Below are 26709 nucleotides of genomic sequence, written 5' to 3' on the forward strand. Positions count from 1 at the left end.
TCAACAACATCCAAAGGCATAGAGGAGGATGCTGTGATAACTGCCACGCACCCGCTATGTGTTAACAGAGACGTTCCCCAATATTCTTCTGTCATTCCAATTCCAGCACAGGCTGAATAATGGTCCAAGGATTGTCTCTACACTGTTCACATCTGCTGACCTGCTGCTATTTGACCTACAGCTGCTGCCATCTGGAGTTTTTAAGCCATCAAGAAACCCTCTGGGAAGGTCAAGAGTAGGGTCATCAAGAGAGATCTGGTCAATGTGTTGCAGAAGGTGTTATTGTGAAATAACACCCTAGTAATACAGTAATTTCAAAGGAAGGTGATTTGCTTGACAGGAATGTCATTCTATTTTGGATTTGACAGATACTAGAACTCTTCAAACCTCTCTGTCACCCAAGCCCCACATTCTCATAGTTAAATTTAGAGTACATAAGCAGATAGTGTGCTTTCCAGAATGAGGGGGTTTGCACTAGACATGTTGGCAAATAAAAGTTTGCCCTGCAGGTGCTGAAGATGTGCATCAGCTGGTTGTATGTCCAGCTGTTTGCATGAGGTTGCGTGTCCACCCCCTTCCGTGTAGACGCAGTCAGGTTCATGCTAACAGCAACACACTAGTTCACTGGCTTGTCCCTTAATGTGAAAATATCCCCTTGCAATCTTTTTCTCAAGCTTGTATAGCATGAATCTATACCCTCCCTTTTAACTTTCCCTCTTTTGGTCTTTCTCGTTCTGTTATTCCAAGGGTTCTCAACCTTTTTTTTTTTTTTTTTTCAATAAAATAAAGAAGAATTTAAGTCTACTATTAGGACCCTTAAAATTTTGGCGTTATTTGACAGTTAAGCTAATTTTACTTATTAATTCTCTGGGAAAACTTTACAGTAAGGTTCCATTTTTTAACATTAGTTAAAGCATTAGGTATCATGAACTAACAATGAATAATACATTTTTTACAGCATTTATTAAGCTTTGTTAATGCTAGTTAATAAAAAAATTAAAAAAATTATTGTTAATTTATGTTAGTTCATAGTGCATTAACTTATGTTAACATATACAATTTAAAAATATATATATTACTATATGTTGAAATTAACATTAACCAATATTAATAAATACTTTAAAAATATTGTTTATTGTTAGTTCATGTTAAAGGGATAGATCGCCCAAAAATAGAAATTCTCTCAGTCTCATCATTTACTCCCCCTCATGCCATCCCAGATGTGTATGACTTTCTTTCTTCTGCAGAACACAAAGATTCTTAGAAGAATATATTAGCTCTGTAGGTCCATACACTGCAAATGAATGGTGACCAAATCTTTGAAGCTCCAAAAAGTATATATAATAGGTGTGGGTGAGAAACAGATCAATATTTAAGTCCTTTTTTTACTATAAATTCTCCTACCTGCCCAGTAGGTGGCAATATGCACAAAGAATGTGAATCATCAAAAAACAAAAAAACAAACAAAAAAAAAACAAAAACAGAAGAATGTGAAAGTAAAAGTGGAGAATGATAGTAAAAAAAAAAAAGGACTTAAATATTGATCTGTTTCGCACCCACACCTATTATATTGCTTCTAAAGACATGGGCTTAACCAGTGGAGTATTATGGATTACTTTTATGCTGCCTTTATATGCTTTTTGGACCTTTAAAGTTTTGGACCCCATTTACTTGCATTGTGTGGACCTACAGAGTTGAGATATTTTTCTAAAAATTTCCGTTTGTGTTCAGCAGAAGAAAGAAATTCATACACATCAGGGATGGCATGAGGGTGAGTAAATCATGAGATAATTTTCAGTTTTGGGTGAACTATCACTTTAATGTTGTTATCTAATTTTAACAAATGGAACCTTATTAAGTGTTACCAGTTCTCTTTAATTCTTATTTCTGTAATGCAACATATAGTCTCATTCTCATTACTGTATCTTGAAAAAAATACATTTAATATAATTTTTAAAGATAATTTTAAAATATTTTTAATTATATTTTAATAATTAAAATTTAATATAAAATGTTTTAAAATTAAAACTAAGGTAAAACTTTACAATAAGGTCCTATTTGTTAAAATTAGTAAATGCAGTGAGTATCGTACTAACAATATGCTATATATTTTACAGCATTTATTAATCTTGGTTGATGTTAATTTATAAAAACACAATTGTTTGTTGTTAGCTCATGTTAACTTATGTAGTTTACTTACAGTATATTAACAACTAAAACCTTATGGGATTATATTATTGTATATTATTAATGTATATTATTTTCGTATTTTAAATTATTAAATTATTATTAATTATGATTTTAATAAAAGCATTGAAAAAAGTTTTATTTTATTTTTTTATTATTGATTTTTGAATGACAATATTCCATTTGGGTTTGTGAACCCCAGGTTAAGTCATTCTGTTGGCATATCTCTCTATGTGTCTCTTACCAAAACGAGCACTGTTCTTTATCTTTGCGTCCTGTTTCTGTGCTGCATTTCAGAGGAACATTCCTCTCTGTCGGTGTATTTTTGTCAGTGATTTGTCTTCATCTTTGCTGAAGGTGTATCTTGTCCTTCCCTAACTTTTTGGATAGCAGAATATAAATCAAAATGTATTATGTAATCACACTGTTTTTTTTTTGTTTTTTTTTGTTTTGTTTTTTAAGCTTATTACATAATCTTGATAATACAGTGCACTTGTCAGTGATGCTTTGTGCATTGTTAAAAAGCAAGGAGCATTTATGATGCTACTATTCATTCTCAGGACACGTAGTTGTGGTTTTAGATCCATTGACTGTATTTGTGTGCTTATGTGTGTGTAGCTGGCCATAGTTGACATTGATACTGTGTGAGGTAATGCGAATATGAGAAACAGTGTACTCAAAGTCTCCCAATGTCTCAAAACATGTCAGACTTCCTGTAACATTCATTCTTCACTCACTCTCAATGTTCTCAGTTTTCAAACACTGAACACTTGTTTCTCTGTATTTGCACACCTCTGACATTCCATATCAGAAACAAACTTCTTGTTACTGCAAGTCATTTGTGTGAAATCAGTGATTTTGTCTACTGTGCACTGTAGTGTGAATGTAACCACATATTTAGGATTGGGGGGACTCATAATTTAAGAATCAACCTTTGAAAAAACCCATATCAGTCGACCAGTAATCTGAATATCCTTCTTTTGAAGGATACAAATGCTCTGAAGATCTCCTGTCCTCTGATGGCCTCTTTATCCCCTCAAGTTTCCCATGTGCTGGAATAAGGGTGTGTCCTCCAGGCCTGTGTTATGGTACTTGGTACTTCCTCCTTTGAACTTCTACCTTACTGTCTTCCAAGAGAGCTTCTCCCTATGGCAGAAATCCCATGTATTTGATGTTTGGTTTTCTAAAGGGAGTGAAGACGGCCTCCTGGCCCTGCTTGGATATGCATGTCATGGGGGTTTGTAAGGGCTATAATAATAAAAAAAGAGTTAAAGGCTGTTCTCTTCTTCTACATAGACCTACCTTCCTTCTGTTTTTGTATTAAGAAAGCGTTGTGTTGGTGCATTCTGTCCAGAGACAGTGTGTATGATAGGCTTGGAGAGACCAGGGTATAAAATTAACACTTGCTAAATGTGAATAAATTGGCTTTGGTAAGTTACTCGCAAGTTGGCTGAGAACTTTATTTATTTCTATATTTGCAGTGAAAAGACCTCAAATAACAATAATTCAAAATGTAATGATTAAATAATTATATTTAAATAATTATAAATACACAGTTTTTAAAAAAAAAAAATATAAGGTTCTTATTTACAATAATGTTCCATTCGTTAACATTGGTTAATGCAATAGGCATCGTGAACAAACAATAAATAATATATTTTTTACATAATTTTTTATATTTGTTAATGTTAGTTAATAAAAATAAAATTGTTCATTGTTAGTTCATGTTAGTCCATTAACTAATGTTAACAAATACAACTTTTGATTTTAAAAATGCATTACTATATGTTGAAATTAACATTAACTAAGATTAATAAGTATTGTTCATTGTTAGTTTATGTTAACTAACATTGTAAACTAATGTTAACAAATGGAAACTTATTGAAAAGGGTTACCAAATGTAATAATTCAGATAATTATAATAACATTTAAATATAAAACAGAAGTTGGAATAATGTACAGATTTTTCTCTTATGGAAAGATATTGGTACTTTTATTCACCAAAGTGGCATTCAACTGATCACAATGTAAAGTCAGGACAGTAATAGTGTGAAAAATTACTATTACAATTTGAAAAAAATGTTCAGAACTTCTTAAACTACTTCAAAGAGCTCTCATCAAAAAATCCTCCACGTTCAGCAATGACAGCTTTGCAGATCCTTGGCATTCACCCAATGCTTCCTGTAGCACTTGCCATAGATGTGGCTGTCTTGACGGGCACTTCTCACGCAACTTACAGTCTAGCTGATCCCACAAAAGCTCAGTGGGGTTAAGATCCATAACACTCTTTTCCAATTATCTGTCGTCCAATGTCTGTGTTTCTTTGCCCACTCTAACCTTTTCTTTTTGTCTTTCTGTTTCAAAAGTGGCTTTTTCTTTTCAATTCTTCCCATAAGGCCTGCACCCCTGAGTCTTCTCTTTACTGTTGTACATGAAACTGGTGTTGAGCGGGTAGAATTCAATGAAGCTGTCAGCTGAGGACATGTGAGGCATCTATTTCTCAAACTAGAGACTCTGATGTACTTATCCTCTTGTTTAGTTGTACATCTGGGCTTTCCACATCTCTTTCTGTCCTTGTTAGAGCCAGTTGTCCTTTGTCTTTGAAGACTGTAGTGTACATCTTTGTATGAAATCTTCAGTTTTTTTGCCAATTTCAAGCATTGTATAGCCTTCATTCCTCAAAACAATGATTGACTGATGAGTTTCTAGAGAAAGCTGTTCCTTTATTTTACCATTTTTGACCTAATATTGATCTTAAGACATGCCAGTCTTTTGCATACTGTGGCAACTCAAAAACAAACACAAAGACAATGTTAAGCTTCATTTAATTAACCAAATAGCTTTCAGCTGTGTTTGATATAATGGCAAGTGATTTTCTAGTTCCAAATTAGCAATTTAACATGATAACTCAAGGATAAGGTGTTGGAGTGATAGCTGCTGGAAATGGGGTCTGTCTAGATTTGATCAAAAATGACTTTTTTCAAATAGTGATGGTGCTGTTTTTTTTACATCAGTAATGTCCTGACCATACTTTGTGATCAGTTGAATGCCACTTTGGTGAATTAAAGTACCAATTTCCTTCCGAAACAGCAAAATATGTACATTATTCCAAACTTTTGGCCTCCAGTGTATATACTGTGTATATATATATACACACTCACGTGAGTGTGTGTGTGTGTGTGTGTGTGTGTGTGTGTGTGTGTGTGTGTGTGTGTGTTTATTTGGCTGGGGGGCAGAGGGAAATTCAACGACAGAACTTTCTCCAGAACTTGCGACACATACAGTATGAGGAATATTCCTCTTATGGATTTTTACAATATTGTACAGAGACATGAGACTCTCTCTCTCATTTTGCATGTGAAGTTATGAGTTACACAAAGACCTGCAATGACCTTACAACAAACATTCAAGGAAAAACAGCTACATTTTATTTATTTTTATATAAAAATGTCACAAAATACAGTTTCATGGCCAGTAAGACATATTTATGGCTGGTAAATTTTCTTAGTTGTCAGGTGTGGCATGAGCAATTTCTGTATTCTCATTAGCCTATTTGTTGGGTTATAGTCACAATACAGAAAAGCTAGTAAACTTAAGACCCATTAGAGCTCCATTACCCTATCAAATTAGATTTTATAACACATTTTAAATCTTCCCAGCCAGGGTTGCAATTTAATCACAAACTTTAAGAACATCTGTGCATGAGTCTGCCCTGAGGAGAGGGGCAACAGTAATGGTTCTTGGCTGAATCAAGCTTTCCTGGTACAGAAAAGCAGTTTTAATTATATTGGTGAGTGTAGCAAGGCCTTTGGGGCAATATGAATCAACCCTGTTGACTTTGCCCTCATCTTTCTGGCTAATTACTTCACACTGCCTCACTCACTCTTCGTTTTGCTGGTATATAGAAGGCAGCATCCAAACATCGACTGTGGCTTTTGCCCTTAATGTTTATTTAAATCAGAAACATCTTGAGAAGAATCTTAGACTGCTCCACATTTCAATTATGGGCCAGAGGGTGACCTCTAGGTTGATCCAGACCAAAGGGTCAGAGTTTGGCTGGTTTGTTGGTCAAGTTAGCCCCTGCTGGTAGATGCTGTAACTACATCATCTGGGTCCTGTTTCTCCATAAACAATAATGAGCTTTTTGTTTTAGTGTTTTGATTATAACTGAGACCAGTTACTCTGAAACATGAAAGACATGTAGAAAAATAGAGAATAAAGTTATTATTTACATTTATTTTGACGTTGCGTAATTATTTATCAGTGATTTGAAACAAGGTAGCATCAAAAGTAGAACCGCCAAACACTATTGGCAGATGTTGTTCTAAATAATCGGATATTGGTATCAGTACACACATTTTGTATCTATGCATGATCCCTAGTTGTAATACACTTTGCAGCTACTGTACAAACAGATGGATCTACATTCAGCACACTTAATGCCACACAGCTGAATTTATGCTTGACAACATTAATGAGCAACATTAAGCAACTGTCAGCGGCAAAACAAACACACTCCAGGAACTCCAGGAAGTTCCTTTACTTCCTCGGTTCAGTGGCTCACTGGGAGAAGAGAGTCATTTATTTAAAATCAGCAAAACTCAGTGACTGGCCATATCCCATACGTCTTCGTGGCTGCCCTTAATAACTTGATGATGGCGCTCTGTTTGGAGGCACAACACACTCTTATCACCCAGCTTCCATCTGCCCAGCTGTGTTGGGCAAAAAGTGTTGGCAAACAAGTGACAGCAATTTAATGCCTCGATTAGTATTCTGAACACGAGAAGATGATGAAAAATGGCTCGCTGTTGTCGTCACTGCAGATATTTGAGCCGTATGCCAAGTATGAGAAAGAGAGGGTCATAGAAAACGAGAAAGAGGAGATGAAACTTGGATGAAATGATAGTGAAATGTGAGAGCAGATTCTTGGTAATGATAAGTAGTGTATGTTTACATAAATAAGTATTGGTTGTTGCTTAGTTACACAGGTCTAGAATCTAGTCTAGTCTAGTTTTCCTGGGCCACATCTGAGAAATTAGGCAGGCCCGCATAGAATTTGCACACTCAAATTTCTACAACATTAGCATGTCAGTCGTACACTAAGTTCTACACATCTCCCACCCCTTGCACTCACGTCCACATTAAAATGCTTTTGTTTGAAAAAGCATACTTTTTTTTTTAGGTGACACCTCTCATTTCAAAAACGATCTCCATTTCCACATACGTTGAAAAACAGTGGCATTAATTTAAATTAAAACAGATTTGAGTGGATATACTATTTATTGGTTATTATTATTATATTATTATATTTTGTATCATTTGAGTGCAATACTCTCAGCTCCATGTAACAGATTTTACCATGTTTAAAGGTGCACTCATGCCATGTTCACGTCATGTCAGAATTACTATAATAACAAGATGGCAACTCAGAGATTCTACTGGGAGCTGTTACGTCTTAGGACCTTGGATGTTATTTGTTTCTATAGCAACACTCATAACGCCAAAACGACTTTGTTGTTGATAGCAGCAAAATATTTATAACTACAGTAATTCTTTAAATCACCTATGATCCGATGATGACTTCTTTTTGATTTCTAACTAATAGCACCTTATAAACATACAAAAAATATGTTTTTTTCTAGAGCAAATAGATTTCCAAAAAATGTATTTCCACATATGTGGACAGCAGGACTAAGTTGTGAACTTTTTAATAATACCAAGCTATTGAAAGTTTTTTTTTTTTTTTAATCAGATTATATATTATGTTTCCTGGAGTGTTGGTTATTCATGTTTTTGAGACGTTACAGACATTACATCAGAAATTAGCATAATTAACTATTTTGAATTAATTCAAAGTAATGGCCAGTATCATCCAATCACTGCTAACCATGTTCAAATAAAATTATACATTATAAATTCTAATTCTATTTACTGATTAACATTGTCCCATCATGTCTGCCAAACACGTTGAGTGGTCCAAACATTATCTGCAGCCTGAAACAGAACTTTTGGTCAGATTTAAGGAGTGAATGTATTTAGCTGCATAGGAAAGCTAAAGGATGCTCCCTTGCTCCCTGTTTAGTGAATGACTTAACCTCCAGTGTGCTCTCTGTCTGCACTTGTCGCAAAAAAGTTTGAAATGCACCTTATTTTCATCCTAACTTCATATAAAGCCTCTGAAAGCAAAATTTTTTAGCTTTTGGATGAACCCATTGATTCTCAATGTAATAATGCACAGTAAATATAGGATTTCTTAGGAAACAATTTGCTAAAGTACACATTAGTGTACATTGTGTTTAGCAGCGTGGCGTTTTGCAATAAATCGCTCCAATTTTTAAAATGTCATATAGGATGAAACAAGAGACTCTAATCTTTTGACTCAATATAAAAACTTAATTAGGTTTCTTACCAGATGTAGTTTTGTTGGCGTTTCTACCAAAGACGAACTCTGCTGTGATTGGCGCCATGTTGTTTTGTCACAAGACTCCGTACGTCAAAAACAGAGTCTTCTGAACTGAGATCAGTCAGTTTAAACGAATTTAAATTATGCGTTGCATATAGCGAAGCATAAATACAATGTCCACGCATGTGCACGTGAGGTGGGATGAGGCTATATGTTGTTGCAAAATGATTAATAACAAAGCACTCCAGGTAATAATGGCATAACAAAATGGCATACCAAACAGAAGTACATGTTTTCGACTTTTAACTGTTGAGGCCGCTGCCATATTATTCTTTTTAATTACATGACGTCACTACTGTCAAGTCGGAGCTTTCATAGGATTCTGAGTTTACAACGTCTCATAATTATGGTAATTTCGACTTGATGTAAATGCACTATCAGTAATATTTTTGTATTGCAAAACCAATAGTTTATCAGTCCTGATGTCCTTTTTTTTTCATGAACAAAAGTGTCTGACAATAGGATTGTAACCTAGATAACATTAGCATTATTCGACAGGTCATGTGATCTCAACATTGTGGCCCCCATGAGGCGACCCACTACGTGTAAAAAATTACTATTTACCTTTAATTTCATTCCACAGTTTTCCCTTGAAAAATCAGCAAGGTCTTCTGTAGACCATGGCTACAATATTTGATGTCAAATCAACAGATGGATACTCTGAGAACTTGGTTTAAAGTCGAGTTTAAAACAGTTACAAAACAAATATAAATATTCAACCCGATGTAAATATTTCCTCTGTGTTTGTATTGACAGTACAGTGAATGATTGCCAGTGTGATTGTGACACATACATGTAAATGTATGTCTGTCTACTGTATATTTGTATAACAATATATTTTTGTATATAGTGAAGTAAGATTTATTGCAGACAACAGTGCCGTAACCACATTTTTAGGATTGCGGAGAACTGAATATAATAAAAAACAACAACAAAAAAACAACATATCAGTTGATTACTAATCTAAATATCTGAAGGGACATACCCCACTCAGTGTATAGTTATAACCCTGAAAGACAGGTGCAGCAATGTTGATGCATAATAGTTTTTCATTTGTTTGTGCAAGTAAATAGAATATTTTGTTGTGGAGATAACAGACGTATGTTTCTTTATCAATATACGCTTCTTATTTGAGATGGGTCTGTCTGTGTTCAGCCGTTGTGTTTACAGTAATCAGGCTCTGATTGGTTCTTTGGTCCAGGTAGAGCTGGCTGCGAGCCAGAATTCCTGCAGCACTGAGTCACCAAGGGCTGATAGACATCTTTTAGCCATTCTCTCTCACTCTTTCTCTCTCTCTCTCTGCTCTACCCACTTCTAAACAGCACAAATATAACCTGCTCCACCCCTCCCTTCTCTCTCTCCCTTCCTCTCTCTCATTCACACACACGCACAGTGCTGTCAGAGCTCACACGCGGGTGAGTTCACTGCATTTCCCCAGCAGCAGCTTGAAAGCAAGAGCACACTGGATCACCGTTGCCTTCATCGCTGAAAATTTAACGATGTGCTCCATTATTTAATCAGCCGGAGTGCTCCTCTCCCCAGCTGAGTACTGCTGCTCGTGGATAGCATGTGTGTCATTAGTGTTGGTTTGAACAGGGATAAAATGGATGTCTATTATGGGAGTCACCTGCCGTTTACCTGGATTTACTGTTGCTCGTCATATCCAGTGTAACAGCGCTTATCACATTTAGTCAGCTTTTTTCATCTAGGTTGGAATGATATGATACAGATCTTCTATTTTTCCTCTTTGAATGTTGTCATTTTGCTTTCTTTTTTAAATTGCCAGTAATGTTTTTTTCTCCATATTCTATGTTTTTTCCCCCATGCAGACGAGAAGGAAGAAGGGGTTTTGGGCAGCCTTCCTCTCCTCAGCTTCAAGATCGGACCAGTCCTTCCATCGGACAACATCAGCCGAAAGTTTGCCTTTAAGGTTGGTGATCTCTGAGCTGTTTTGTTGCAGGTTGCTGTCGGGACAGGGGAGGGGAGGGGTAACAGGTAAACATGGTATTCAATGTCAGGGTAAGGCATCTGATCATAGTCAACTTGTGATTCCTGTGAAGTGTGGACAGTTCAAGCTGTGTGTTTGAATTAATCATGATTAAACAAGGTCAATACCACAAAACCTATATTTACTCTGAATGCACACACACACACTTAAGCAGTGGACTTTGCATCTTTGAATGTGTTTAAACACCATGTGCCAGAAGCACAAACATCATGTCAGATATTATTTTCATCATGATCCCTGGCGGCTGAGTTTGAGCGGACAGATCTTTAGTTTGTGCTTGTATACAGGGTCCAAAAGTCAGAGACCACTAGTGAAAAGTCTTCTGTTTTGCATTGTTTTTTTTTTTTAATTTTCTAAAACTTTACATTTAAAAATGATAATATCAGTGTAACAATCTGATTGAAAATTTGCACTTGAGCTGGCATGGACTTCTCAAATTTGTGCAAAACATGATGATCCATGTTATCCCAGTATGATTTGACAATGTGCCAAAGAGCATCTTGTGTGCTTCAATGGAAGCAAGGAAATCTGACCTTTTGTACAAAGGCGTTAACATGGTCATTGTCTCAAATTTGCTTACATTTGATGAGTGACCAAAAAATCGAAAGTTTAAAATTGAAACATTTTATTAAAAACTTTAAAAGTTACTTCTGGGTTTTAAATGAACTAAATCCCACATTTTCAAAGTGGTCTTAGGCTTTTGGACCCCATTAAAGTATCTCTGCTATAAAAGATCAGAGCCATTACCGTGTGGACAGTATCTATTTCATTCCAAGTTTATCTCCCAACATGACTTTATATAATACATGCCCCTAGAAAGATCGTCCCATGCAGTACCACAGTGCTTTTGCCCTCTAAAAGACAGTTGCTGTGATTTTTTTTCTCATAATTTAGAAAATAAGATTGTGTTTGTTCTGCATGTGAGCCTCTATTAGATTTGTATCTGAATTACTCACAGAAGATGTGTTTTAAACTGTGTTTCAAACTATAACATGCAGTTGTATGTGTGCATGTTTGACATGTTGAGAATGTGGGACCGTTATGTGTTTGGTAACTGTGTTTATGTCTCTTTTGCCTCTGGCTGCATGGGGCCCCTAAGGGCTGGGCTGGAGATGTTCAAAAATCTTTTGCTATGTCTCTGCAGGTCTTGTTAGTTTTCGAGTAAAACAGCTTTGTTATGACACCTGGAATTTAAACTGACCAATAGGAGAGAAGTGTGCAAGAGATGAGACGTTGATGACTTTTGACACTAGTTTTAAACTGATAGGGAAGGTGGACTCTAGGGCTGCAACTAACGATTATTTTGATAATCGATTAATCTAATGATTATTAGAACGATTATTCGACTATTCACGATTATTGCAACAATTAATCATTAGCTCTTAACTGATTATTTAGCTTGTGCCCCGACTTAAAAGGTTGTGTTGAACGTGCTTACTAACAATAAAGAGGACAAAATCATATTTTAAAAATACCTCTAAATGGCATTCGATAAATTACAAGAAAAAAAAATGTTATTCAGTTTAATTCAGTAAAGAAATTCACTGCTAAAAATCCTATTGTTATCAAGTGTTTTTGTCTTGTTTTCCATTTAAAATTGTCTAAAAATCCTTAAAACAAGATGCATTTACTTGAGAAGCAACATGTAAGATATTTAGACTTGCTTTGAGAGAATGTTTCTTAAATATAAGTGGATTTTGTATATACCTGTATTTTTTCACTTGGTTATACATCTGCGAGTGCAGTAAAGACAAAATATACTTATATTCAAGATTTATTCTCTAAAAGCAAGTCTAAATATCTTATATGCTGCTTCTCAGGTAAATGCATCTTTTTTTTTAAAGGGTTTTTAGATATTTTAAAATATTTGTATTTTTATATTATATTCAACATTCTCAGATAACAATTTTTTCTTCTGCAGTATAGCTGCTAAAGATAACGTACGTTGTTTTAAAGGAGTTTTAGATATTTATATTGGAAAACAAGCCAAAACTTGTTGCAGTGTATAATGGGGCAAAGACTACTCTCTCTCTAACCTTTCTGTTCACTTAAATCCATCTTTAACTCACAAAAAAACAAACTCTTTCTTATTAATAAAGCTGCGTATTGCTAATTTTCTTCACAATAAGAAATGCACAGTGACACATATATTATGATTCATTAAGTCGCGAGCCATCACGTTATATTCTAGCTGCATTAAGTGTGACGCGCTTGAGGGATGAGCGTCCCCGTGCCAGAGTGTGCCTCAGCCAGGTACAGTTTCAATCTCTCCCCCTTAGATCTGGACATTCGTGTAATTCATAGAAGAGGCACTGACTGCACAGAGAAATGCCAGTTTCGGAGTTTGTAGTTATTTACATGATCTGTTTCCATATTATTTGAACTTTAATAAAGCTATAATGCAATAAATATAACTGCATTAAAATGTAACGCCAGGGTGTTTCCTTTAAAGACACTCGACACACAAGTTTTGCTTCAGCGGAGCGGCAGCTCCACTTATTCCACAAAGAGAGTGCTTCTGTATTTACTTATTTGGTATTTTGCATTATAATTCCCTCACACTTTGCAGTCTACATCACCTGAAGCTGTTTGGAAAGTTTAGAGTGCATCTGGACTGTGAGGTGTGTAATTCTTCCTCTCCTCAGTCAGGCGCGAGCTGCAGTGCTGCTCTCACACGTCATCATCAGAGTTTAATGTGATTTCATGTTACGTGAAATGAGATCAAACGACTATTCGACAACGAAAATTTTTGTCGTCAATTTTTATTGTCGACGTTGTCGATAATGTCGACTAATTATTTCAGCCCTAGTGGATTCTAGTGTCATATTAATAATAATTTCTGATCATTTAAAATTTAAGCTTTTAAATAATAATAATAATAATAATAATAATAATAATAATAATAATACATTTTATTTGTAATGCACTTTTTCTCATACACAAAGTGCCATTTGAGCTTTTTAAATTTTAAGTTATATTAAGAATATTTAAAATTGCATAGTTTTGAAGGTGTAGTATTAATTGGTATGGATAAATTCATGAAGTTAACAATTGTATATACTGCACTTACATAGAATATTTGTTCCCTACTGTTAGGATTTTATTGTATTATAAGACCCCTCCTGGCATTTTATAGTACACATGTTAAAATTTTGATTATTGAAGAAGAAAAAGTGGGTTGTTCCTTTTTTTGACCATGAGATCATGTTTATTTTTAAGCTTGCTACTGTAAATGAGTTAAAAGTTCTCAAAGTTTTCATTTTTGTATATTGAAAACGGTTTTAGTTTCACACATCTTCTTCTAATGTTCATCCCCTGTGGTAATGAAATTAGACAGAAGCCTTAGAACGGCATTACAGCTTCAATAAAACCCATTTATGCTGGTCCACGTGTTCTTGAAAACATATCCAAAGCTCTTCAATGGACTTTCCTACAAAAGAGAGGCTATATATTTCAGAGACATGTTTGTGGAACAAAACAAACTATCATTCACAGGGATCCCATAGCCTAACCTAGAGGCAAAAGGTGTACATTGTATCCAGTACATAGACCCCTGCACTGTAGTTTCGGTCTAAAGCCACGTCAGCACTGCAATTTTATGACAGCTGCAATAAAAATCATGTCATGATCATATGTGTCATATATATATCTCTGAAAATAGCTCTGTGCATTTTTTGAATTTATTACCTGACTTGGTGTTAATGATTAAGCGGGAAATACTGAGATGGTGTGTTTGTGTCGTAGCTGAAACCATGCATGAGCGAGAGAATAGGTGTGTTTAGTCAGCCATTCTCCAGCTCTGTGATAGTGAACGGTTATATGTATCATGTTGCCCTCACAAAAGAACCTGAAACACTGACGCAGTGCATCTCACCTTGGTGTAATGCTACTTCTTTTATGAAATCTTAATTCAGTGTGCCATGATCAGAACTGGTGTTTTGCCTCTGGCAGCAGAATATTCTTCTGTTTCATGTAGGGGAGTCTAATATTCTCTGGCTCTGTGTTGCGTGTGTTGTGTGTGTGTGTGTGTGTGTGTTTGTTTAGTATACTTTGGGGCTAAAACTCAATTGTCTTCAAAGGTAAAAATAATCCATAAATGAAAAAGAAATTCATATTTTCTTTGTAATTATTTATTAATATTCTAAAATGTAAAAGTTTTTCTTTAAGGGGTAGGGTAAGGGTTTGGTATAATTAGTCTATATTAGTAGTAATTAGCTTTATATAAAAACAATATAAGTCTATGGAATGACCACATTTATATACATATATACATACATTTGTGCTCAAAAGTTTGCATACCCTGGCAGAAATTGTGAAATTTTGGCATTGATTTTGAAAATATGACTGATCATGCAAAAAAAACTGTCTTTTATTTAAGGATAGTGATCATATGAAGCCATTTATTATCACATAGTTGTTTGGCTCCTTTTTAAATCGTAATGATAACAGAAATCACCCAAATGGCCCTGATCAAAAGTTTACATACCCTTGAATGTTTGGCCTTGTTACAGAAACACAAGGTGACACACACAGGTTTAAATGGCAATTAAAGGTTAATTTCCCACACCTGTGGCTTTTTAAATTGCAATTAGTGTCTGTGTATAAATAGTCAATGAGTTTGTTAGCTCTCACATGGATGCACAGAACAGGCTAGATACTGAGCCATGGGGAGCAGAAAAGAACTGTCAAAAGACCTGCGTAACAAGGTAATGGAACTTTATAAAGATGGAAAAGGATATGAAAAGATATCCAAAGCCTTGAAAATGCCAGTCAGTACTGTTCAATCACTTATTAAGAAGTGGAAAATTCTGGGATCTCTTGATACCAAGCCAAGGTCAGGTAGACCAAGAAAGATTTCAGCCACAACTGCCAGAAGAATTGTTCGGGATGCAAAGAAAAACCCACAGGTAACCTCAGGAGAAATACAGGCTGCTCTGGAAAAAGACGGTGTGGTTGTTTCAAGGAGCACAATACAACGATACTTGAACAACAATGAGCTGCATGGTCGAGTTGCCAAAAAGAAGCCAATGCCACAAAAAAGCCCGGTTACAATATGCCCGACAACACCTTGACACGCCTCACAGCTTCTGGCACACTGTAATTTGGAGTGACGAGACCAAAATAGAGCTTTATGGTCACAACCATAAGCGCTATGTTTGGAAAGGGGTCAACAATTATTGTGCTCCTTGAAACAACCACACTTGGAGAATTGGTAATATATGTACCATTTTAAAGAAAACATGAGTGAGCAGGCAAAACACATTTCTTTTATTTCTCATGGGATTCATATTCAACTGTAGGTTATAACAGAATGGCAAAGTCATAAAACAAAACATGGCAACAAAGAAAAAATGAAATGACCCCTGTTTAAATGTCTGCATACCCTTAGTTCTTAATACTATGTATTGCCCCCTTTAGCATCAATGACAGTGTGCAGTCTTTTGTAATAGTTGCCTAGGAGGCCCCAAAGTCTTGCAAGTGGTATAGCTGCCCATTTGTCTTGGCAAAATGCCTCCAGGTCATGCAAAGTCTTTGGTCGTCTTGCATGAACTGCACATTTGAGATCTCCCCAGAGTGGCTCAATGATATTAAGGTCAGGAGACTGTGATGGCCACTCCAGAACCTTCACCTTTTTCTGCTGTAACCACTGGAGGGTCAACTTGGCCTTTTGCTTAGGGTCATTGTCGTGCTGGAAAGTCCAAGAGCGTCCCATGTGCAGCTTTCGTGCAGAAGAATGCAAATTGTCTGCTGGTATTTTCTGATAACATGCTCCATTCATCTTGCCATCAATTTTCACAAGATTCCCGTGCCTTTAGAGCTCACACACCTCCAAAACATCAGTGAGCCACTACCATGCTTCACAGTGGGGATGGTATTCTTTTCACTATAGGCCTTGTTGACCCCTCTCCAAACATAGTGCTTATGGTTGTGACCATAAAGCTCTATTTTGGTCTTGTCACTCCAAATTACAGTGTGCCAGAAGCTGTGAGGCATGCCAAGGTGTTGTTGGGCATATTGTAACCGGGCTTTTTTGTGGCATTGGCGCAATAAAGGCTTCTTTCGGGCAACTCGACAATGCAATTCATTTTTGTTCAAGTATCATCGTATTGTGCTCCTTGAAACAACCACACTGTCTTTTTCCAGAGCAGCCTGTATTTCTCCTGAGGTTACCTGTAGGTTTTTCTTTGTATCCCGAACAATTCTTCTGGCAGTTGTGGCTGAAATCTTTCTTGGTCTACCTGACCTTGGCTTGGTATCAAGAGATCCCCGGATTTTCCACTTCTTACTAAGTGATTGAACAGTACTGACTGCCATTTTCAAGGCTTTGGATATCTTTTTATATCCTTTTCCATCTTTATAAAGTTCCATTACCTTGTTACGCAGGTCTTTTGGCATTCTTTTCTGCTTTTCACCCTTTTTCCTCCAAATATAATGATGGTCATTATGGCCAAACAGTAAAATTTTTGTTTCATCAGACCAGAGGACATTTCTCCAAAAAGTAAGATCTTTGTCCCCATGTGCACTTGCAAACTGTAGTCTTGCTTATTTATGGCAGTTTTGGAGCACTGGCTTTTTCCTCGCTGAGCAGCCTTTCAGGTTATGTCAATATAGGACTCGTTTTACTGTGGATATAGATACTTGTCTACCTGTTTCCTACAGCATCTTCACAAGGTCCTTTGCTGTGGTTCTGGGATTGATTTGCACTTTTCGCACCAAACTACGTTCATCTCTAGGAGACAGAATGCGTCTCCTTCCTGAGCTGTATGATGGCTACGTGGTCCCATAGTGTTTATACTTGCGTACTATTGTTTGTACAGATGAACGTGGTACCTTCAGGCATTTGGAAATTGCTCCCATGGATGAACCAGACTTGTGGAGGTCCACACTTTTTGTTCTGAGGTCTTGGCTTGATTTCTTTTGATTTTACCATGATGTCAAGCAAAGAGGCACTGAGTTTGAAGGTAGGCCTTAAAATACATCCACAGGTACACCTCCAATCGATGCCAATTAGCCTATCAGAAGTTAATTGACTAAAGACTTAACATCATGTTCTGTACTTTTCCAAGGTGCTTAAAGGCACAGATAACTTAGTGTTTGTAAACTTCTGACCCACTGGAATTGTGATATAGTCAATTAAAAGTGAAAAACAATGTAAACAATTGTTGGAAAAATTACTTGTGTCATACACAAAGTAAATGTCCTAAACAACTTGCCAAAACTATAGTTTGCTTATATGAAATCTGTGCAGTGGTTAAAAAATGCAGCTATTGGATTTTGACAGAGAAGAGGTATATATACAGTATGGTCTAATTTAAGCACTTTAAAAATCTACGATTAACTGTGAAAAATCATGTGATTAATCGCAAATTAAATATTGTAATTGGCTTACAGCACTGTGTGTGTGTTTGTGTGTGTGTGTGTGTGTGTGTGTGTGTGTGTGTGTGTGTGTGTGTGTGTGTCTGTGCTTGCATTTATGTTTTAGAGGCTCTAACAAACCCCTCTTCACTAGGCTCTCTCTGGTTATTTTTTCTTTCCCTCTCTCATATTCCTATGTCCCAGTATAGTGCTGCTAAAATATTAATAAATGCTGGTTGTGTAACTGCTGTGAGGTTGAGACTTTTCCCACTTATCTCTGAGGGCTGAACAGCAGAAACATGAAAGATCAGGAGGTGAGTCTGACGACTCAAGCCATCAAACATACAGCAGAGGAATCCTTTCCTGAGGGACAAATCCTCAGCCATAGTCAAGCCAGGCCTGTTTTCAAAGTACGTGGGGTACGCAGATAAGGCCAGGAAACGGCCAGGCAGCTCTCTGATAGTTTGTAATGGATTTATGATAGACACATCTCCTTGCGTTTGGGCGGGCTGTGAAAACAGAGTTTTGCAGCCAATCAGGAAGAGCTGGAAATTTTGGATTCTACCTCACACCTTCCATTCTCACCTGTCTCTACAGTCCCTGCTGCCTGCGAGAGTAGGGATAGGTCACAATCGGTTTTTTGTTTGTTTGTTTGTTTGTTTGTTTGTTTATATATATTTTAGTAGCAGTGCTTTAATTTATGTGCTGACAGTGTGCTGTGCATTTGCTGTTACCTTGCACGGTAAAACCCTCTTTGAAAACACTGTCGCTGCAGCCATATCCATTTAGATTGATGTCTTTGCCATTTGCATGACATCTCACACTGTTTTGTGAGTGTCATACATGAATGTGGCATTTTTAAGACAGCACGAGAAGTTAAAAAGTAGTCAACTTTTAAAAACACATCTTGCGCATTCTGTCTCGAAGTTTTTAAACGCAAAACGCGTCTTATGAAAAACTCAAAAAATGCAACTAATTTGGGTCAGATGAACCTGAAACCAGACTAATTTTACAGGGCTTCCTTAAGACCAGTTAGTCCACTAGTTGTTTGGGCCAACGGCTGACATTTTGAAAACATTTTTGCACATCCCTAGTCCTGAGATCACTCTTCCCAGCAGCCCTATGCTGGTTTTCTCTGTTTTATTTGCTGGTTACTTTTGTTTCTTTCTTATCAGACATGGACTGAAGCTGAAATCAGAACTCTTAGAACAGACAGACACCGCCTCCAGAAGTGAGTTTTCAAAGTACAGGGATAGACAGAACACACACACACAAGGAGCCGTCCTGCTCTGTATGAGGCCTAGTCATTACAGGTTACTGCAATCATTCATTTTGCAGCTCACACCCATATTTTTCCTTGTTGGTGCTCGTGCTGTTGCTGTTAACTGTTTTGTCAACATGTTGGAGAGCATCAGGCTGCAGCTGTGGCTGTACACTCCCCACTAGGTTGCATTTGTCTTTGGCCGGCTGTGTTGTACAGCAAACTACAGGTCGAATTCACCCAACAGTTGTACCACATTTGCACTTTACTAACTGCCTGGAATCTAGTTTAACCAGGTGCTAAAAGCACTAAAATAGCACTGCACTGTATTTAAATTAAATAATTGTCATTCTTTTCAGTGCAAAAGCCCTCCTTTTAATGTAAAATAGGCGTTTTATTAAAAAAACTCAGCAATTATTGCCTGGTGCAATTAATGTTGCATTATTACCAACCACGGAAAGCAGGCGGTAAATTGAATTTTATTTAAGAGAAGTTTGTGTACATTTTTATTGATCATGGGGGCTGTAATTCCCAAAAGATGTGGAATAAAGCACAACAGTCTGGTTCCAGAAGTAAAAATCCCTTTTATTTTTTCCATAGGCAAATTCTAATTTTAAATTATATTTATATATTTTTTTAAGACAGACCACCATGAGCTCTAAGGTTTTTAATCAATGGTATATGCATAAGTCTGCATGATTTCAACTTTTTGTCAGTTTTTAGAAATAGTGTTTAAAAGCAGAATCCGTGGTGAAGAACTACACTTCCCGTGAATGTGAGCTTCATGACATTCAACAAATAATGTAGGTGAAGTAAATGTCATGTGGCATCATACTTTCCCGAGAGCGTGTTTATCCTTGCAAATGCACCATCCATGCCCCCTGGATGTCATGATCAGCAAACATAAGGATCAAAAACAGGAGAGTTCAGTCAATTACAAATTCTTGGATGAGAAACTACCTGTGTGCAGGTGCTTTGAAAAAGAGGGAAGACACAGGAAAGCAGAGGGCTGTCATTTTCATACCTACCGAGACTTGACTGTCTGCTTCTTTCTCAGAAAAAAGGCAGTGAATTGCCCTGTTCCTCTGTGTTTACATTGAGCTGCTGTGGGCGTTAGCACCTGCTGTCCAGCATAACATGTCCCACATTATGTCTCCCTCTCAGAAAAACTACTGTTTGATGTAATGGGTGTAGACAGGTGGACTGCTCACTCTCTGAGCTTTTTCTCCCATATATAACCCTAGAGAGCTTTTGCTTGAATTTAGGGATTAAATGGGAAGAGATACAGTTATAAGAAGAAAACACACAAAAATCAGCACAATGTTGTTCCTAAGAATACAAGAAACATACAACATTTTAAAAATGAAGCCATTACACTTACTTCATTGAATTTGAGAAAGTTGTTCAATCAATTTAATTTCTTTCATTCATATTAAGTTTCACTGAGCCAACATAATTTATTTATCTATAGTAGTTTTAACTCAACTTCATTAGGTTCATCAAACTCAATTTAATCATTTTTCAGGAGTGAAGGCACACCTATAAATATGCATGAACCTCAACACAGTCGAAGTGTTTTTTAACTTTCTGTTGTAAATAATGTGTGTGACGAGTATGATGGGCCAAATATACACATATTAAAAACATCAAAAGAAAAATCGAAATATTTGAAGTAAAAAAAACATCTATTAAATCGTCATAACATTAGGTGCATAGAGAGTGAAAAGAGATACAGGTTGCAATATCACTATTCATATGGTGAGATATACTGTAGAAACATACAGTTACATCTATGGAGTGGATTTTTCAATGTTGCTAAGGCCATTGAGGGATTTGCCAGAACAAAATAGTAAATAAATCCCACCTAAAATGTAGCAACAGACTGTGTTGTGGTGTGAAAATGGGCCAGTAAGGAGAGCAGAGAGAGTTTGTTTAATGTATATTATACCCAAAGGAAATAACCTGCAACAACTTTCATTGTGGCCTGCTGAAATAAATGCCACTGAAACGGGATCCAAAAAGCAGTCACATCAGCAATAAATGGGGAACTCTTGGAGCTTCGGTTTAGACAGCTTACAGCATAAACACGACAGTCTTCTGCCACAATGTGCTGAATTATTGTAGCTAATGCTGCCCGGGCCACACATCCGTGCCAGTGCCATGGGAGACGGAGAGCTCTTGGCACTATTAAAGACAACAAAGCAGACTCTGATTATGGCAAGGCCTGCATAGCTTGACCTTCTTTTATATGCAATAAAAAAGGCCAAATTGAATATCAGGCTTATCAGATCATCTGCTAGTCTAGTGTGTTGCCATCATTTGCATCAGCAAAGGAGGTCGTCATTATAATACGAGATCCTACACAGAGCAGTATACTATGGAAATGTTCTTCGTTTTTCCCATTTGTAAGCTTGTTCCCTCAGGCTAGTTCATCCCAGCCTTATTGTTTTTTTACGATCAAGTGACATGCTGGTTGATAGTCTCTCCTAGCTGGCTATGGCCTAAGCCTGTGGTTTTACTTTCTTTTTATTTTAGAAGAGCCTTTTGCCATATTTCATTGATAGCCACCATAGTAGATGGTGAAAGGAAATCAATTGGAACGGGATGAGAACGTGATCCAGGCCGGACTTGGACCCAAGACTCCCATCAGCAGCCACCGCTCCGACTCCTGCCTGTGAAAATTTAATTCTGTGTGAGAAATCCCATGTTCCTGAGAGGGCCATGCTAGAAATTTCACATCACCGTCCAATGATGACAGACGTTTTCAATTAGGTTATAATTAAGCCTTGTCTAAATATAGACGAGCCCTTACATACAACATTATGGAAGATTTCAAAGTCACTGGCTATTGGTGTATTCGGCTCTCTGAATTGTAAAGAAGAGAAGGAGGCACCTGTGTTTGGATAGAGGAGGACCTGGTAGTTAGAAGATGTCCCGTAAAGATAGATAGTTTCTGACATATATGACGCCAGTGTAAACTCAAATGTCTCCTTTAGACCATAAATATGTCTACTAGATGCACTTAGATTCAGGCTTCTCTGCCAAGCCACTTTTGTGGAGGTGATGTGCAAGGCATTGAAGCATAACAAAAACCTGTTTTTTTACTAATTGGTTGATTTAGGAGAAGTTTTGTGGGGACAGTTGAACTGTCTAGATCTCAATATACACTATTGTTTTACAGATAACCTAAAAATGTACTTCTTGTGGAAACATCTAAATTAACTGAAGTCAAATATATTATTTAATGTCTAAATCGACCTAAAATCTTTAGGTTTAACCAATGAAATCAACTTTTAAGTGTCAGATAAGTTAGAAAAAGCAACTAAAGGAAACAGCTGCCTGTATCCACTTCTTAGTGTAGAATAACTCTACAACCTTGCTTAGTGTCTTGTAGAAGTAATATTTTGTATAATATTAGACTGAATCTATGTACTACTGACAACTTAGCAAATTAGTACCACAGAAAACACATCAGTTTAGGGCATCATTTGTCAGGTGTCCTCATGAAGCAATGTCAAATACCTCTTGCATACTTTGAAATTTACGAATAGGTTCACAAGATTTACTTAAAGAAAGATGTGCCAGACGGTTACTTAGAGGGCAAAAAAAAAAAAAAAGGTTTTATAGCGGGCCAGCTACATTTAAGATAAACAAACATATACAGTGCCAACTCTGAGCAATTTAATAATCTGCAGAGGAACAATGGCACAGAATTTGCCAAGCCCTGAAATGAATCAATAGTGGGGGAGTGTTTGATAGTTTCCTTAGGGAGAGGTTCTGTCATAGGGGAAGAGGCATTCTCTTGGCAGGTATAAAGGTAAGACAAGGACTTGCGACAGCATAGTGGTTTCTGTGCCAGACATCTATAAGTTGAGTAACCTTCGCAATGCAAACAGCACATTTTCAGGCAAACTTTTGTTTTGACTCTCTATTTCCTGTGACATCAGTTGCTCTGTATCAGTTTCAGGGTGGTTTTAAGCATGCACACAACATACAGTTTATTGAGTGAATAAACAATTAGTGAAAGAAGATGAATAGTTATAAATTAGAGCTAAGGTTTTCATCCATGCCGTCTTGTTATTCTGGTTGATTGGAGTCATTTTGATTGCAGAAAAGTCTCATTAAACGTGTTTGCCTGATGAAGCGCTGGAGTCTCTCTAGTTCTTTGTCCTTACTAGACATTTCACATAGCAAAGATCTATATCTACTGTATAGCGCTGGGCAATTTGGCCAAAAATATGATCACAATATATATATATATATATATATATATTCATATCGTTTGATATCGATATTTATAACAATATACATTTCATACCATTAGTGGGAATGGAAATGAATGACCTTAAGAATGAATGTAAACATAACATGTTTGTTTACAAGTAAGCTTCACAGGGCAAGCTACCTTTTAATTCATCATATTCAGTGGATGTTTGACTCTTCTTAAATTTAAAGTTTCTGACCATGTTCTTTCTGGTTTTGGCCTGAAAGCTGAACGAGTACTCGATTAATCGATTACTCGTGCACAAACCCAAATATTAGCTGGATAGCTAGTTAATTACTCTTAAGTTTATCACTGATATCAAGGATTTTTATTTTTCCTTTAAATATTGAAACATTTTATCACCCATCCCTACTATTGCATATGCGAATGTAAATTTTGGGTATTCAAAACTAATCCTCAGTCAAGTTTTGTCTATTGAAAATATAACTTGCAACTGTAGTTTAGTGCAGTTAAAGCTAAAGTGTTTCATTTCTGCACCAATAGCTTCACCAAACAGTATTGCAAAAATAATCACTGTTTTCAAACAGATTCCAGAAAACTCCATTGGTCTTCTATTGGTTGTACAAACAGATAGTCCTGCCCCTTACACCGCTGTTAAAGCCAACGTTGCTGTGTTGGGACTGGACAACCCCTCAAACAAACAGAGGAATGTTTTGATTGCATGACAGAGACAGTGTTTACACTTAGCTAAAATCAACCTAAAAATGGCTTTCTTATAGTTAACTCTGCATATTTAGATGGGATTACACACATCAGCTTTAACTATTATTTTTTCAATTGTATGAAACTAATGTTGGCACTCTCTCAGATGACTAGGTGTGCAAGTTGTTGCCTCACTAGAGACTAATTGAGAGAAATGGCAACGGCAGAACTACTTAATTATATCAACATTGTATTTTACTATAGTTATATTTTTGTAGCTTCCAGTGATTATCGGGTTTCATAAAGCATGACACACCCTCACCATTCAGTAGAACCTGCTGTGCATGGCCAGTCTTTTCTCTCCTGTAAATAAAACTGTCATGCTATAAAAATCTGAGGTTGTGTCATGGGCCTTCTGCATTGTTGCATTCAGAGTCAAAGGTCAAGTCAAGAACATTAGATATATATACTCTGACTGGATCTGAGCTTGCAATGCCATAGCAGTGTTGCAATTAACTGTGTAGTGGTTTAAAGTGTATGAGTTCACTGAGAAATAATTCAGTGAATTCAAATACAGTGTGACCTTACCTGAAAAAGTAGGATTATTTCTAACTTTATCCTCTGTATAGAGTAGTTAAGCCATTTGTCATCGTATTTAAAAAAAGAAAGTGTCCCACTTTATGTTTTCACCCTATTTTCTATGCCATAACAGTTATGATTAAGAGTATGTTGGTTTATTGTGTATGTACCCTGAAAATTCTGAACTTAAACAATTTAGTTATCTTTTTTACAATTTGTTTGTTTTTCACATGGCTGTCTACAGAATTTCTTCCTCGCTGCCTCAATGACATTTTAGTATTTGTTCACAAATAACTCCAAATATTTTGTATTGCCACCATGTGGTGAAGCTTTGAACTGCAGTATTTGGACAAGAGTGTGTAAACAATCAGTTTTCTTTGTTATTCACTCATTAATTTTGGTTTTGGGGTCTAGTCTCACATATTCACACCTAGCTTTTACATTGTCAGGTTTATATTGGGTGTCTTTGTACATTATATAGCTGATATATTTTGTATTTAACCTGCTCAATAACAGCATTAGACAACATTTCTACTAACTGCCATCTATTTCAGGTATTAATGCACAATTTTGACAGTTCGATTTAGATAACTCACTAAATCTGACATGTTAACCACATCCTAAAGTTCACCTTTACATCTGATCTAGTCATTCTTATGTAGTCTCTTCTCCTCTGTTCCCAATATCCCCCCCATCTCTGAGGATCCCTGAGTGAGTTCTTCAATGAAGAGCCCCTTTTAGTAGGTATTTCAGAGCACCTCTTTTTGCTCCTAAGACTGCATGACTTAAAGTGACAAGGTCAGACCCATATGGTTTCGTTCCTAACATGAGCTGATGGTAATGATTAAGAGAGCTGGGACTTATAATGCCACAAATACTCTGTAGAAAATCCTACATGTATTAAAGGTGCACTCAGTAATTTCTTCCTCATTAAAAAAGTTTAACTCCTAAAGACATGAATTGTAATTTTGCAAAATATGTAAAAATCATGATCACTGACATTAAAATGAAGACTCCAGTCATATCAGTGACCTTATAAAAGCTGTTTTATTCATCATGGAGAGGGTCCGCACATGGATGGGGGCTGCCATGTTAGAATTACATGACCAGCTGAATACTACTCACTTAATCTCAGTAACCGTCCTGTTATTTGACACTTTCACTCATTGATTTAAGTAATCATGGCTGACTGTGAATACTACATTTCTACAATGGCATCTGAAACTGAAAACTATTGATTTTAAATGATGCTGCATCCAAGCCGCTAGGTGTCAGTGTAAGTCCAAGATGACACAAAGACAAAAGTTACTGAGAGCACCTTTAAGCAGTCACACAGAGGATTCAATATCTTTGTGCGGTGCTGTAATCATGTTTATTAAATCAAAGTAACTGAAAGGAAGGAGTGCAACTTTTAATAGTTGTGATAGCATGTCAAGCTCATTAGACTTGAACTTCACCTTTCAGCTAATGTTCTTCAGATACAGTAACTTTGTGAGTCTGGTTTTGCATGTCCTATTCAAACCTATTTCCATTATTCTCCAGTGATGTTCTGCATGTTATAAATCCAAGGAGAATATGCAATATGCAAAAGTCAGTAGTAGACAGAATCTCATTTGATTGTAGCCGATTATAGGTATGACTTTAGGTGAACAATGTGCTATTGCATGACTGATTTTATGCATGCACGGCAACCTTATTCAGACTGCTATGAATCTCAAAAAGGTCTCAGTCTTACAGTCTTAACATTCTTGCAGACTGTTATTTAAATGCAACGATGTTGTAACTTGAATGAACTGTTTTTGCATGTGCTTTGTTGGGTCTGTTTTGCATGCTCTGTTTTTGTGGTGCCAAGTTTACAGTTAAGTCGCATAATGGGAGTGGCTGTTGGACAATGGCAATGCGATAATACTCCTTTTTTCTTGTTCTCT

At 36.5% G+C, this 26709-nt stretch overlaps 1 protein-coding gene across 7 annotated transcripts in view; it reads left to right on the top strand.

Moving 5' to 3' along the window:
• Positions 1-26709, top strand: part of plekha6 (pleckstrin homology domain containing, family A member 6) — a 133459-nt gene that overhangs the window by 80331 nt on the left and 26419 nt on the right. For 5 of the 7 annotated variants that reach the window (XM_051672089.1, XM_051672090.1, XM_051672085.1 and 2 more), the window contains one exon: positions 10480-10580. In XM_051672089.1, coding sequence (XP_051528049.1) covers positions 10480-10580 — 101 coding nt within the window. Of the gene's footprint in view, positions 1-10092; positions 10360-10479; positions 10581-23809; positions 25522-26709 lie in introns of those variants that run through there. The other 2 variants (XM_051672091.1, XM_051672092.1) reach the window with 2 other exon arrangements.

This window comes from Myxocyprinus asiaticus, chromosome 35, assembly GCF_019703515.2.
Source record: "Myxocyprinus asiaticus isolate MX2 ecotype Aquarium Trade chromosome 35, UBuf_Myxa_2, whole genome shotgun sequence".
In the NCBI taxonomy this organism is placed as follows: Eukaryota; Metazoa; Chordata; class Actinopteri; order Cypriniformes; family Catostomidae; genus Myxocyprinus; species Myxocyprinus asiaticus.